Source organism: Coregonus lavaretus, assembly GCF_964263955.1.
Source record: "Coregonus lavaretus genome assembly, contig: HAP1_SCAFFOLD_1412, whole genome shotgun sequence".
Taxonomy (NCBI): Eukaryota; Metazoa; Chordata; class Actinopteri; order Salmoniformes; family Salmonidae; genus Coregonus; species Coregonus lavaretus.
Window position 1 is genome coordinate 77567 of NW_028159697.1, and position 12010 is coordinate 89576.

The window sequence follows — 12010 nt, forward strand, 5'->3', positions numbered from 1 at the left end:
CATGCGCCATAGACAAATTCTATTCATCTACCTCCGTATAGCTTCAGGATGACAACACATGGGTTTAGTATTCAAATATATTTGAGGAGTGATTGAAAATGATTCGGCAGTTTGCATAGCAAATAAAGCAAATGGGGAAAACTATTTGGCAAATTATTTAAGGATGACGTTTGAAATCCATTCAAATGGTTTCAGAAGAATTGCTCAATAGAAAAAGGCAGTACCTGTACCGAGTTGACAACCTCCACGAGTCATGGTGGTTCACAGTTCAATGATTTATAAAAGTACCATTCAATTATATACATATGTAATGATCATTTTAGCATTTCTCTCTTCAATATCTAGTCTCTTGTTTCACACACAAACAATAAGAGCCATTTTGAAATAAACAGTTAAAAAAATTATACAAAAAAACAATTATGGCATAGCACATAACAGCAAACATTTTGTATTATTAGCATCGAGCTAAAGTGGTTACATTTCAGATTAACAAGCACTGATTCATCTATCCACATATGCACCGTTTCTGGACCCAAGATGGAAAAATTAAGGCAAATGATGTGTTGCTTGAATAAAAATGAGAAGATGTTCACTTCAGCTCTACTGTCGATTGGCACTTAGTCAAACCAAAGGCTAGTGTGTGAGAGAGCTCTAACTTGGTCCGTCAGTTAGTTTCAGTGAGACGTTGATATCAATGGTACAGTATGAATGTGCTTCATCTTTTAGTACTGGTCTTGTTGGTGTGTTTTACTACTGTTTAGGGGAGAGCTGACCCTGAATAGTGACACAGTCATTCATATGAAGTGGTTCAGGCTGTTGCACCCTATTCCCCTACATACTGCACTACACAGGAGAACTGAATGAAAAAATATATCAATGACAAATAAAAATCACGGCAAAAACAAAGTTCGGCCATTTTTAGAATAACAACATCATTAACCAGTCATAACTAGCCAATGGCAACGCAGATTACACAGTAAGCAACCAATCGATTAAACACAGGATATATGACATCATGGAACACCCTGTTTCTTCGCTTCTAGAAACGTTTTAAAAACACAAATTAACAAACTTAGTTGTGCCCATCCATCCGTTTAAAAAATAATTTCATCTGGGTATGTAAAGCGTCTTTTGCATAAAGCCTGCGCCATAAAAATATATGTACATACAATACTACTCTTAACTCTGGAGCACATTAAACATCTGATTATCTGTACAAGCTGGAAGTCATCAACACCAGGTTGTATGTCATGAGGCTGACAGGTATAGTTGCTATGGTTGGTCAGTGGCGGTGTACCGTATATCCTCTGTCGGGGTTTACAGTCTGCTAGCTCACTCAGGGACTATACTGTAGGCCCTTGCTCATTCAGAGTCTATAGGATCCATAGAGTCAGAGAGAGAGAGGGAGATGGAGTGATTAGGAATCATCCTGTCCAAGTTTGGCCCTGTAGTTCTGCTCCTTCACAAGTATTTTCCCCAAACGCCATAGTTTCCCACATCCTGTCTCTAGGCGGAAGATTGATATGTGTAACTCTTCATGGTTGGTACTGTAATAGTCTGAAGTTAACGAGTTCTGCCTCAGTCTCCGGTCCCCCTCATCTTGGTCTACAGTGGTCCCATAGCTCCTCCCCCTATATCTGGCCCCACCTCTCTGGGGGTCAGAGGTTAAAGGTCAGTGACCTTGTTCTCGAGGGCGGCGGCTATCTGCTGCAGCCGCAGGGTCAGCTGTTTACTCTGGGCGGCTGGGTCTTCATCTAAAGACTGGATGATCTGGAGGGAGGGAGGGAGGGTAAACGAGAGAGGACACAGAAGAGACAGTAGTAAACAGATTTTCTGCGACAGCAAGTGCCATTCATTTGTCTAATTTCCTACAGGATGTAGGGACAATGCAGAGGTAGTTAACCACGTGGATAGGGCCTTCAAACCACCAAACAAGGAAGTGAGTCCTAAGGTTCTTAACCAAGTGGATAGGGCCTTCAAACCACCAAACAAGGAAGTGAGTCCTAAGGTTCTTAACCAAGTGGATAGGGCCTTCAAACCACCAAACAAGGAAGTGAGTCCTAAGGTTCTTAACCAAGTGGATTGGGCCTTCAAACCACCAAACAAGGAAGTGAGTCCTAAGGTTCTTAACCAAGTGGATAGGGCCTTCAAACCACCAAACAAGGAAGTGAGTCCTAAGGTTCTTAACCAAGTGGATAGGGCCTTCAAACCACCAAACAAGGAAGTGAGTCCTAAGGTTCTTAACCAAGTGGATAGGGCCTTCAAACCACCAAACAAGGAAGTGAGTCCTAAGGTTCTTAACCAAGTGGATAGGGCCTTCAAACCACCAAACAAGGAAGTGAGTCCTAAGGTTCTTAACCAAGTGGATAGGGCCTTCAAACCACCAAACAAGGAAGTGAGTAGTAAGGTTTTTACCCCGTCATAGTATTTGCTGGCATACTGGTAGAGCTGGTGCAAGGCCGCCTGGGTATTCAGCTTGTCTGTGTGTTCCTGGAGAGGACAAAGAAGGAAGGATGAATCTTATTGGTGTATTCTGATGATGCAATAGAAGACTGCCCACACACAACCACAAACAGATGTGAGGTCACACGTGAACACACAGGTACGTACCCTGGACACCTCAGCCAGGTGTGTGTTCATGTCCTGGTCACTGACTGGGACCATCTGCTTGATTCCCTTGTAGTAACTGAGGAGAGACAGAAGGAGAGCGAGATGAGATGTCTGATTGGCTGACAGGTCCTACCAACCTATCCCCTGTGTTGTTTATGATGCACTAGAAGAGATAATACTACATCTGGTGTGTTCGGACTGCAACCTATTCTCTATATTGGTCAAGAGTACTGCAGTATCGGCTCATTAGATTGGCAGTCAATCCAATCCTCATCATCATATGTTCTGGGATGAATATGAGAGAACTCACTCGTCCACCATCTTCTTATAGGTGGAGATCTCCTTTGCATAGAGCAGCTTGTTGCTGGGAGATTCCCGGCTCAGTTTGTGTTCCGTCTTGGTGCAGGCGTCCATGAAGGTCTGAGCAATGACGGACAGCGACGCGTCCACCACCTCCGTCACGTGCACGTCAAAGATGAAGTGAGGGTTCTTCAGGATGTTCACCCAGAAACGCAAGGGCAGGCTGGGGAAGGAGAACACACACATTAGTATATACACACACACACAACCGCACAGAGCAGCACAGCTTAACCCAGCATAAGAGCAAGGTGAAACAGTTGCAGGCTGTCCAAACTAAAGCCCAACTCCTTCCCATCTAATTTAACAAGATAACAGATCCCTTTTCGTTCTCCCTCACAGACCAGCTGAGTCACTCAAACCCAGACATCTTAACTCAACACAGGAAACCACAACTAAACAAGTGTGAGTAAGGCTGAATAAAGCCTAATAATCCCACCACCTGCCAGAGTCCTCCAGCCTCAGCCCATATAGAAATCCTATTCAAGTGGTGAGATTCTACTCCTTTGAGAAGGACTTGAGTTCTGTGTTATTAGAATGCTGACTGGAGGAGCCTACAGGGGTCATCAGATCTCCATCTACCTCTGAATTAGCCTTGGTCGAGTGAATTCCTAATGAGTCTGCGGTCTGTCTGTGTGCGTGTGTGTGTGTGTGTGTGTGTGTGTGTGTGTGTCTTCTCCTCCAGGTCACCTCAGCGTACACCGAGCTAGAGCCTCTTTAAGAATTTATATTTGTTCGCTGGATGCTCGCTCGCTCTCTCTTTCCTTTCTCTCCCTCTCTCCCCTCTAGCCAGCTCAGCTTCACAACAGCTCTAACCCCTAAAAACCTATTCTTTACTGGAGATAAGGCCTGGGGAACATTATCCAAGGATAGCGGGGTATAATTATCAAGCTTTGTTAGCTGCATCACATAACACATTCACTGGAAGCCCTCATTTAATTGGCTTGCTGATATCTCCTCTTGCTGATATGTAGGAGAGGGGTGGGAGAGATAGAGAGCGGGAGAGCGAGATAGAGGGAGGGAGAGAAAGAGAGAGGGAGAGAGAGAAAGGGAGAGAGAGAGAGAGGGAGGGAGAGAGAGAAAGAGAGAGAGAGAGAGAGAGAGAGAGAGAGAGAGAGAGAGAGTTAGATAAAGAGGAAGGGACTGAGAATGGAGAGAAGAGAAACAGGGGAAGAAAGAGAGGGAGTGAGTGAAAGAGGAGAAGATAGATAGTGAGAGAGATGTCTCTAGAGTCTAATGAAGTCAGTCTTTCAGCTCCTCATCCTGACTACAGCTCTTACTCTGACACTCATTCCCACCTGTCAATCAAATATACATCACAAGCAGTATCTATATTTAATAGTTCCCATCAACAGGAGTTAAATAATTCACTCTGATAACTTCCAGGGAAGGTAGGACAGTCAGACCCTAGAACTACAACATTGTAAAGAGGAGTCAGACGCTAGGACTACAACATGGTAAGAAGCAGTCAGACCCTAGGACTACAACATGGTAAGAAGCAGTCAGACCCTAGGACTACAACATTGTAAAGAGGAGTCAGACGCTAGGACTACAACATGGTAAGAAGCAGTCAGACCCTAGGACTACAACATGGTAAGGAGCAGTCAGACCCTAGGACTACAACATGGTAAAAAGGAGTCAGACCCTAGGACTACAACATGGTAAGAAGGAGTCAGACCCTAGGACTACAACATGGTAAGAAGCAGTCAGACCCTAGGACTACAACATGGTAAAAAGGAGTCAGACCCTAGGACTACAACATGGTAAAAAGGAGTCAGACCCTTGGACTACAACATGGTAAGAACAGTCAAGTGTAGAAGAAGGTTGGAGGTACTGAACTATTGTGTTTATACGTGTGTGTATACAGTGTGCATATCTGTGTGTGTGTGTTTGTGTCTATGTGTGTGTACCTGTTGGTCTTCCAGATATGGACAGTCTCCTCCTCAACGTTGTCGTGTTTCAGAGCCTGCTCATCCAGGAAGTCAAAGAAGTATTTAACAGCAGGAGGAACCACCGCTCCAGAACACAACACACTGCGGAAGAAATCATCCACAAACTGCTGCAGAGTACCCTGCAACACACACAGGACACACACACATATTAGGACACTCACACTAGGACATATCCAGAGAGACTTCCAGTTATTGCATTCATCTTAAGAGAGCTAGGTGGAACAACCACATATCATATTAGGTAGTCAGTAGATAGTATCTGACAGAGGCATAAAACATCAGCTCACATTAAGTACCACAACACACACTTACACCCACACAACTTCCAGTGTATCTCCTGTCCACCCACACAATGAGTGCATCTCCTGTCCACCCACACAATGAGTGCATCTCCTGTCCACCCACACAATGAGTGCATCTCCTGTCCACCCACACAATGAGTGCATCTCCTGTCCACCCACACAATGAGTGCATCTCCTGTCCACCCACACAATGAGTCCATCTCCTCTCCACCCACACAATCAGCGCTACATATTCTACATTTTATATTTTCCGGGTCAAATGAGTAATGAATGAGTAATTCTGCACTTGTGCTAAAGGTGTTATAAGCCTATTATAACTAGTACTATAACTGCTAAACATAATGCTATAACTGCAATACGTAGTGCTATAACTGCTATACGTAGTGCTATAACTGCAATACGTAGTGCTATAACTGCTATCGGTAGTGCTATAACTGCTATATGTAGTGCTATAACTGCTATACGTAGTGCTATAACTGCTATACGTAGCGCTATAACTGCTATATGTAGTGCTATAACTGTTCTTAGTAGTGCTATAACTGCTATATGTAGTGCTATAACTGCAATACGTAGTGCTATAACTGCTATACGTAGCGCTATAACTGCTATATGTAGTGCTATAACTGTTCTTAGTAGTGCTATAACTGCTATCGGTAGTGCTATAACTGCTATATGTAGTGCTATAACTGCTATACGTAGTGCTATAACTGCTATACGTAGCGCTATAACTGCTATATGTAGTGCTATAACTGTTCTTAGTAGTGCTATAACTGCTATATGTAGTGCTATAACTGTTCTTAGTAGCGCTATAACTGCTATACGTAGTGCTATAACTGCTATATGTAGTGCTGTAACTGTTCTTAGTAGTGCTATAACTGCTATACGTAGTGCTATAACTGCTATATGTAGTGCTGTAACTGTTCTTAGTAGTGCTATAACTGCTATATGTGGTGCTATAACTGTTCCTACTAGTACCATAACTGTTCTTAGTAGTGCTATAATTTCTATATGTAGTGCTGTAACTGTTCTTAGTAGTGCTATAATTTCTATATGTAGTGCTGTAACTGTTCTTAGTAGTGCTATAACTGCTATATGTAGTGCTGTAACTGTTCTTAGTAGTGCTATAATTTCTATATGTAGTGCTGTAACTGTTCTTAGTAGTGCTATAACTGCTATATGTAGTGCTGTAACTGTTCTTAGTAGTGCTATAACTGCTATACGTAGTGCTGTAACTGTTCCTACTAGTGCTATAATTGCTAGACATAGCGCTATAACTTCTATACGGAGTGCTATAACAGCTGTATGTAGTGTAGTTATCAGACTGACTAACCTTGACAGAGAGCAGTCGTGTCAGGTAGATCTCAGCGATGGCTTTAGTCGTAGCCTTAGCCTTCAAACTTCCTCTCTTAGATTTGACCTCATCCAGCTCGTCTGCTGGCCGCACCAGGTGGAACACCTTGTCATCTTCCAACAGGGCGTTTTCTACAGGGGACGCCAGACCACACAACACAGGGTGAGACACCAGGGACATGTTCAGTAGGCATCAGATAGAAGATAACAGACTCAAACAGGGTGGGACTCCCTAAATTCTTTTTCGTTTCCCCTTGCAAAATGTTTGGCCATAATGAACATGACCAAAAGTTGAGACGTTTTTCCTAGATGCTGATCTCAGGTCAGTAGTGCATTCACCACCCTGATAAATTAAGGTTAGGATTGGGGGACAGGTAGGCCGATCCTAGATCTGTGCTTCGGGATAACTCACTTTCTTCATGGCTGTCCTGGTTCTGGTGGAACTGGCGATGGGTGTGAAGCACTCTGGACAGCACCAGCGTGGCATTGTCTCTCACCTGAAACACACAGTCCAGTACCATATATAGTTAACACAGTCCAGTACCTTATCTAGTTAACACAGTACAGTACCATACAGTGGGGAGAACAAGTATTTGATACACTGCCGATTTTGCAGGTTTTCCTACATACAAAGCATGTAGAGGTCTGTAATTTTGATCATAGGTACACTTCAACTGTGAGAGACGGAATCTAAAACAAAAATCCAGAAAATCACATTGTATGATTTTTAAGTAATTAATTTGCATTTTATTGCATGACATAAGTATTTGATCACCTACCAACCAGTAAGAATTCCAGCTCTCACAGACCTGTTAGTTTTTCTTTAAGAAGCCCTCCTGTTCTCCACTCATTACCTGTATTAACTGCACCTGTTTGAACTCGTTACCTGTATAAAAAAACACCTGTCCACACACTCAATCAAATAGACTCCAACCTCTCCACAATGGCCAAGACCAGAGAGCTGTGTAAGGACATCAGGGATTAAATTGTAGACCTGAACAAGGCTGGGATGTGCTACAGGACAATAGGCAAGCAGCTTGGTGAGAAGGCAACAACTGTTGGCGCAATTATTAGAAAATGGAAGAAGTTCAAGATGACGGTCAATCACCCTCGGTCTGGGGCTCCATGCAAGATCTCACCTCGTGGGGCATCAATGATCATGAGGAAGGTGAGGGATCAGCCCAGAACTACACGACAGGACCTGGTCAATGACCTGAAGAGAGCTGGGACCACAGTCTCAATGAAAACCATTAGTAACACACTACGCCGTCATGGATTAAAATCCTGCAGCGCAGGCAAGGTCCCCCTGCTCAAGCCAGCGCATGTCCAGGCCCGTCTAAAGTTTGCCAATGACCATCTGGATGATCCAGAGGAGGAATGGGAGAAGGTCATGTGGTCTGATGAGACAAAAATAGAGCTTTTTGGTCTAAACTCCACTCGCCATGTTTGGAGGAAGAAGAAGGATGAGTACAACCCCAAGAACACCATCCCAACCGTGAAGCATGGAGGTGGAAACATCATTCTTTGGGGATGCTTTTCTGCTAAGGGGACAGGATGACTGCACCGTATTGAGGGGCGGATGGATGGGGCCATGTATCGCGAGATCTTGTCCAACAACCTCCTTCCCTCAGTAAGAGCATTGAACATGGGTCGTGGCTGGGTCTTCCAGCATGACAACGACCCGAAACACACAGCCAGGGCAACTAAGGAGTGGCTCCGTAAGAAGCATCTCAAGGTCCTGGAGTGGCCTAGCCAGTCTCCAGACCTGAACCCAATATAAAATATTTGGAGGGAGCTGAAAGTCCGTATTGCCCAGCGACAGCCCCGAAACCTGAAGGATCTGGAGAAGGTCTGTATGGAGGAGTGGGCCAAAATCCCTGCTGCAGTGTGTGCAAACCTGGTCAAGACCTACAGGAAACGTATGATCTCTGTAATTGCAAACAAAGGTTTCTGTACCAAATATTAAGTTCTGCTTTTCTGATGTATCAAATACTTATGTCATGCAATAAAATGCAAATTAATTACTTAAAAATCATACAATGTGATTTTCTGGATTTCACAGTTGAAGTGTACCTATGATAAAAATTACAGACCTCTACATGCTTTGTAAGTAGGAAAACCTGCAAAATCGGCAGTGTATCAAATACTTGTTCTCCCCACTGTATAGTAAACACAGTACAGTACCATATATAGTAAACAGTACTATACCATATATAGTTAACACAGTCCAATACCATATATAGTAAACAGTACAGTACCATATATAGTAAACACAGTACAGTACCATATATAGTAAACAGTACTATACCATATATAGTTAACACAGTACTATACCATATATAGTTAACACAGTCCAATACCATATATAGTAAACAGTACAGTACCATGTATAGTTAACAGTACAGTACCATATATAGTAAACAGTACAGTACCATGTATAGTTAACACAGTACAGTACCATATATAGTTAACACAGTCCAATACCATATATAGTAAACAGTACAGTACCATATATAGTAAACACAGTACAGTACCATATATAGTAAACAGTACTATACCATATATAGTTAACACAGTACTATACCATATATAGTTAACACAGTCCAATACCATATATAGTAAACAGTACAGTACCATGTATAGTTAACACAGTCCAGTACCATATATAGTTAACACAGTCCAATACCATATATAGTAAACAGTACAGTACCATATATAGTAAACACAGTCCAATACCATATATAGTAAACAGTACAGTACCATGTATAGTTAACACAGTACAGTACCATATATAGTAAACAGTACAGTACCATATATAGTAAACACAGTCCAATACCATATATAGTAAACAGTACAGTACCATATATAGTTAACACAGTCCAATACCATATATAGTAAACAGTACAGTACCATGTATAGTTAACACAGTACAGTACCATGTATAGTTAACACAGTACAGTACCATATATACAGTGAGGGAAAAAAGTATTTGTTCCCCTGCTGATTTTGTATGTTTGCCCACTGACAAAGAAATGATCAGTCTATAATTTTAATGGTAGGTTTATTTGAACAGTGAGAGACAGAATAAAAACAAAAAAATGCAGAAGAATGCATTTCAAAAATGTTATAAATTGATGAGGGAAATAAGTATTTGACCCCCTCTCAATCAGAAAGATTTCTGGCTCCCAGGTGTCTTTTATACAGGTAACGAGCTGAGATTAGGAGCACACTCTTAAAGGGAGTGCTCCTAATCTCAGCTTGTTACCTGTATAAAAGACACCTGTCCACAGAAGCAATCAATCAATCAGATTCCAAACTCTCCACCATGGCCAAGACCAAAGAGATCTCCAAGGATGTTAGGGACAAGATTGTAGACCTACACAAGGCTAGAATGGGCTACAAGACCATCGCCAAGCAGCTTGGTGAGAAGGTGACAACAGTTGGTGCGATTATTTGCAAATGGAAGAAACACAAAAGAACTGTCAATCTCCCTCGGCCTGGGGCTCCTTGCAAGATCTCACCTCGTGGAGTTGCAATGATCATGAGAACGGTGAGGAATCAGCCCAGAACTGCACGGGAGGATCTTGTCAATGATCTCAAGGCAGCTGTCACCAAGAAAACAATTGGTAACACACTACGCTGTGAAGGACTGAAATCCTGCAGCGCCCGCAAGGTCCCCCTGCTCAAGAAAGCACATATACAGGGCCGTCTGAAGTTTGCCAATGAACATCTGAATGATTCAGAGGAGAACTGGGTGAAAGTGCTGTGGTAAGATGAGACCAAAATCGAGCTCTTTGGCATCAACTCAACTCGCCGTGTTTGGAGGAGGAGGAATGCTGCCTATGACCCCAAGAACACCATCCCCACCGTCAAACATGGAGGTGGAAACATTATGCTTTGGTGGTGTTTTTCTGCTAAGGGGACAGGAGAACTTCACCGCATCAAAGGGACGATGGACGGGGCCATGTACCGTCAAATCTTGGGTGAGAACCTCCTTCTCTCAGTCAGGCATTGAAAATGGGTCGTGGATGAGTATTCCAGCATGACAATGACCCAAAACACACAGCCAAGGCAACAAAGGAGTGGCTCAAGAAGAAGCACATTAAGGTCCTGGTGTGGCCTAGCCAGTCTCCAGACCTTAATCCCATAGAAAATCTGTGGAGGGAGCTGAAGGCTCGAGTTGCCAAACGTCAGCCTCAAAACCTTAATGACTTGGAGAAGATCTGCAAAGTGGAGTGGAACAAAATCCCTCCTGAGATGTGTGCAAACCTGGTGGCCAACTACAAGAAACGTCTGACTTCTGTGATTGCCAACAAGGGTTTTGCCACCAAGTACTAAGTCACGTTTAATCATTGCTGCCTTATGAAAGGTAAGCTTGGCTTCTTATATGGTGTTGAGTAAAGCTTAAACCATGTATTTAGATTGTAGGTAGGTATTGTAGTTAGGTATTATAGGTAGTTTACTCAGGTAGTTATTGTAGGTTATTGTAGGTAATTATTGTAGGTAAGTATTGTATTCGGCGGACCCCGGCGAAGCACGAGGCTAGCTTACCCACTACTTGGACCAACAAAGCTAGCTAGCTAGCTAGCGGGTAGCTACTGGTAACTTTTAGCAACTGTGGTTAGTTGTTTCCAATGTTATTTCATGCTTAAGAGTACCTGTGATTGAGCCAGCTAGCTGCCACCATTCAGGTGTTTTTCTAACCTCATTATCCGAGGCATTAACGTTAGGTGGTTGGTAGCTGCTGTACTTAATTACAGCTACTGATAACAGTCTGCTGTAGTTTACAACAATTCTAATTTCTAAAGTGGAAGTTGGGAGAGTTTTATTCGGGTGGTTCAGTGAAACAATTATAGTTTCTGAGGTGGAAGTTGGGAGAGTTATATATTTTTTTGGTGAGGGAGGCCTGCTCTCTCCTTTCCCAGATGTTTAGTTCATCTCATTCCGATCTCCTCTGCATTATTGTAGCCATCTGCTGCAGCCTGTCAACTATGCCTCTGCCTATCCCTGTTCTCTCCTCTCCGCACAGGCTACACAAACGCCTCACACCGCGTGGCTGCTGCCTCTCTAACCTGGTGGTCCCTGCACGCACCACACACCTGGAGTTCCAGGTCTCAGGCAGCCTCTGGAACTGCCGTTCTGCCGCCAACAAGGCTGACTTCATCCCAGCCTATGCTACCCTCCAGTCCCTCGACTTCCTGGCGCTGACGGAAACATGGATTACCACTGAAAACACTGCTACTCCTACTGCTCTCTCCTCGTCTGACCATGTGTTCTCGCATACCCCGAGAGCATCTGGTCAAAGGGGTGGTGGCACAGGAATCCTCATCTCTCCCAAGTGGACATTCTCAATTGTTCCCCTAACCCATCTGTCTATCTCCTCATTTGAATTCCACGCTGTCACAGTCACTAGCCCATTTAAGCTTAATATCCTTGTCA

The 12010-nt window shown here is 43.4% G+C and overlaps 1 protein-coding gene across 1 annotated transcript in view; it reads right to left on the reverse strand.

The window, feature by feature from the left end:
- Nucleotides 1-260: 260 nt before the first annotated feature.
- LOC311122550 (plexin-B2-like) overlaps nucleotides 261-12010 on the reverse strand; it is a gene marked incomplete at its 5' end in the record, with an annotated part of 31302 nt that continues 19552 nt past the window's right edge. The window contains 7 exons of the mRNA XM_084196896.1: nucleotides 261-1770; nucleotides 2416-2490; nucleotides 2611-2686; nucleotides 2921-3133; nucleotides 4878-5038; nucleotides 6552-6703; nucleotides 6984-7068. Of these exons, the coding sequence (XP_084053022.1) occupies nucleotides 1666-1770; nucleotides 2416-2490; nucleotides 2611-2686; nucleotides 2921-3133; nucleotides 4878-5038; nucleotides 6552-6703; nucleotides 6984-7068 (867 nt within the window). The remainder of the gene's footprint in view (nucleotides 1771-2415; nucleotides 2491-2610; nucleotides 2687-2920; nucleotides 3134-4877; nucleotides 5039-6551; nucleotides 6704-6983; nucleotides 7069-12010) is intronic.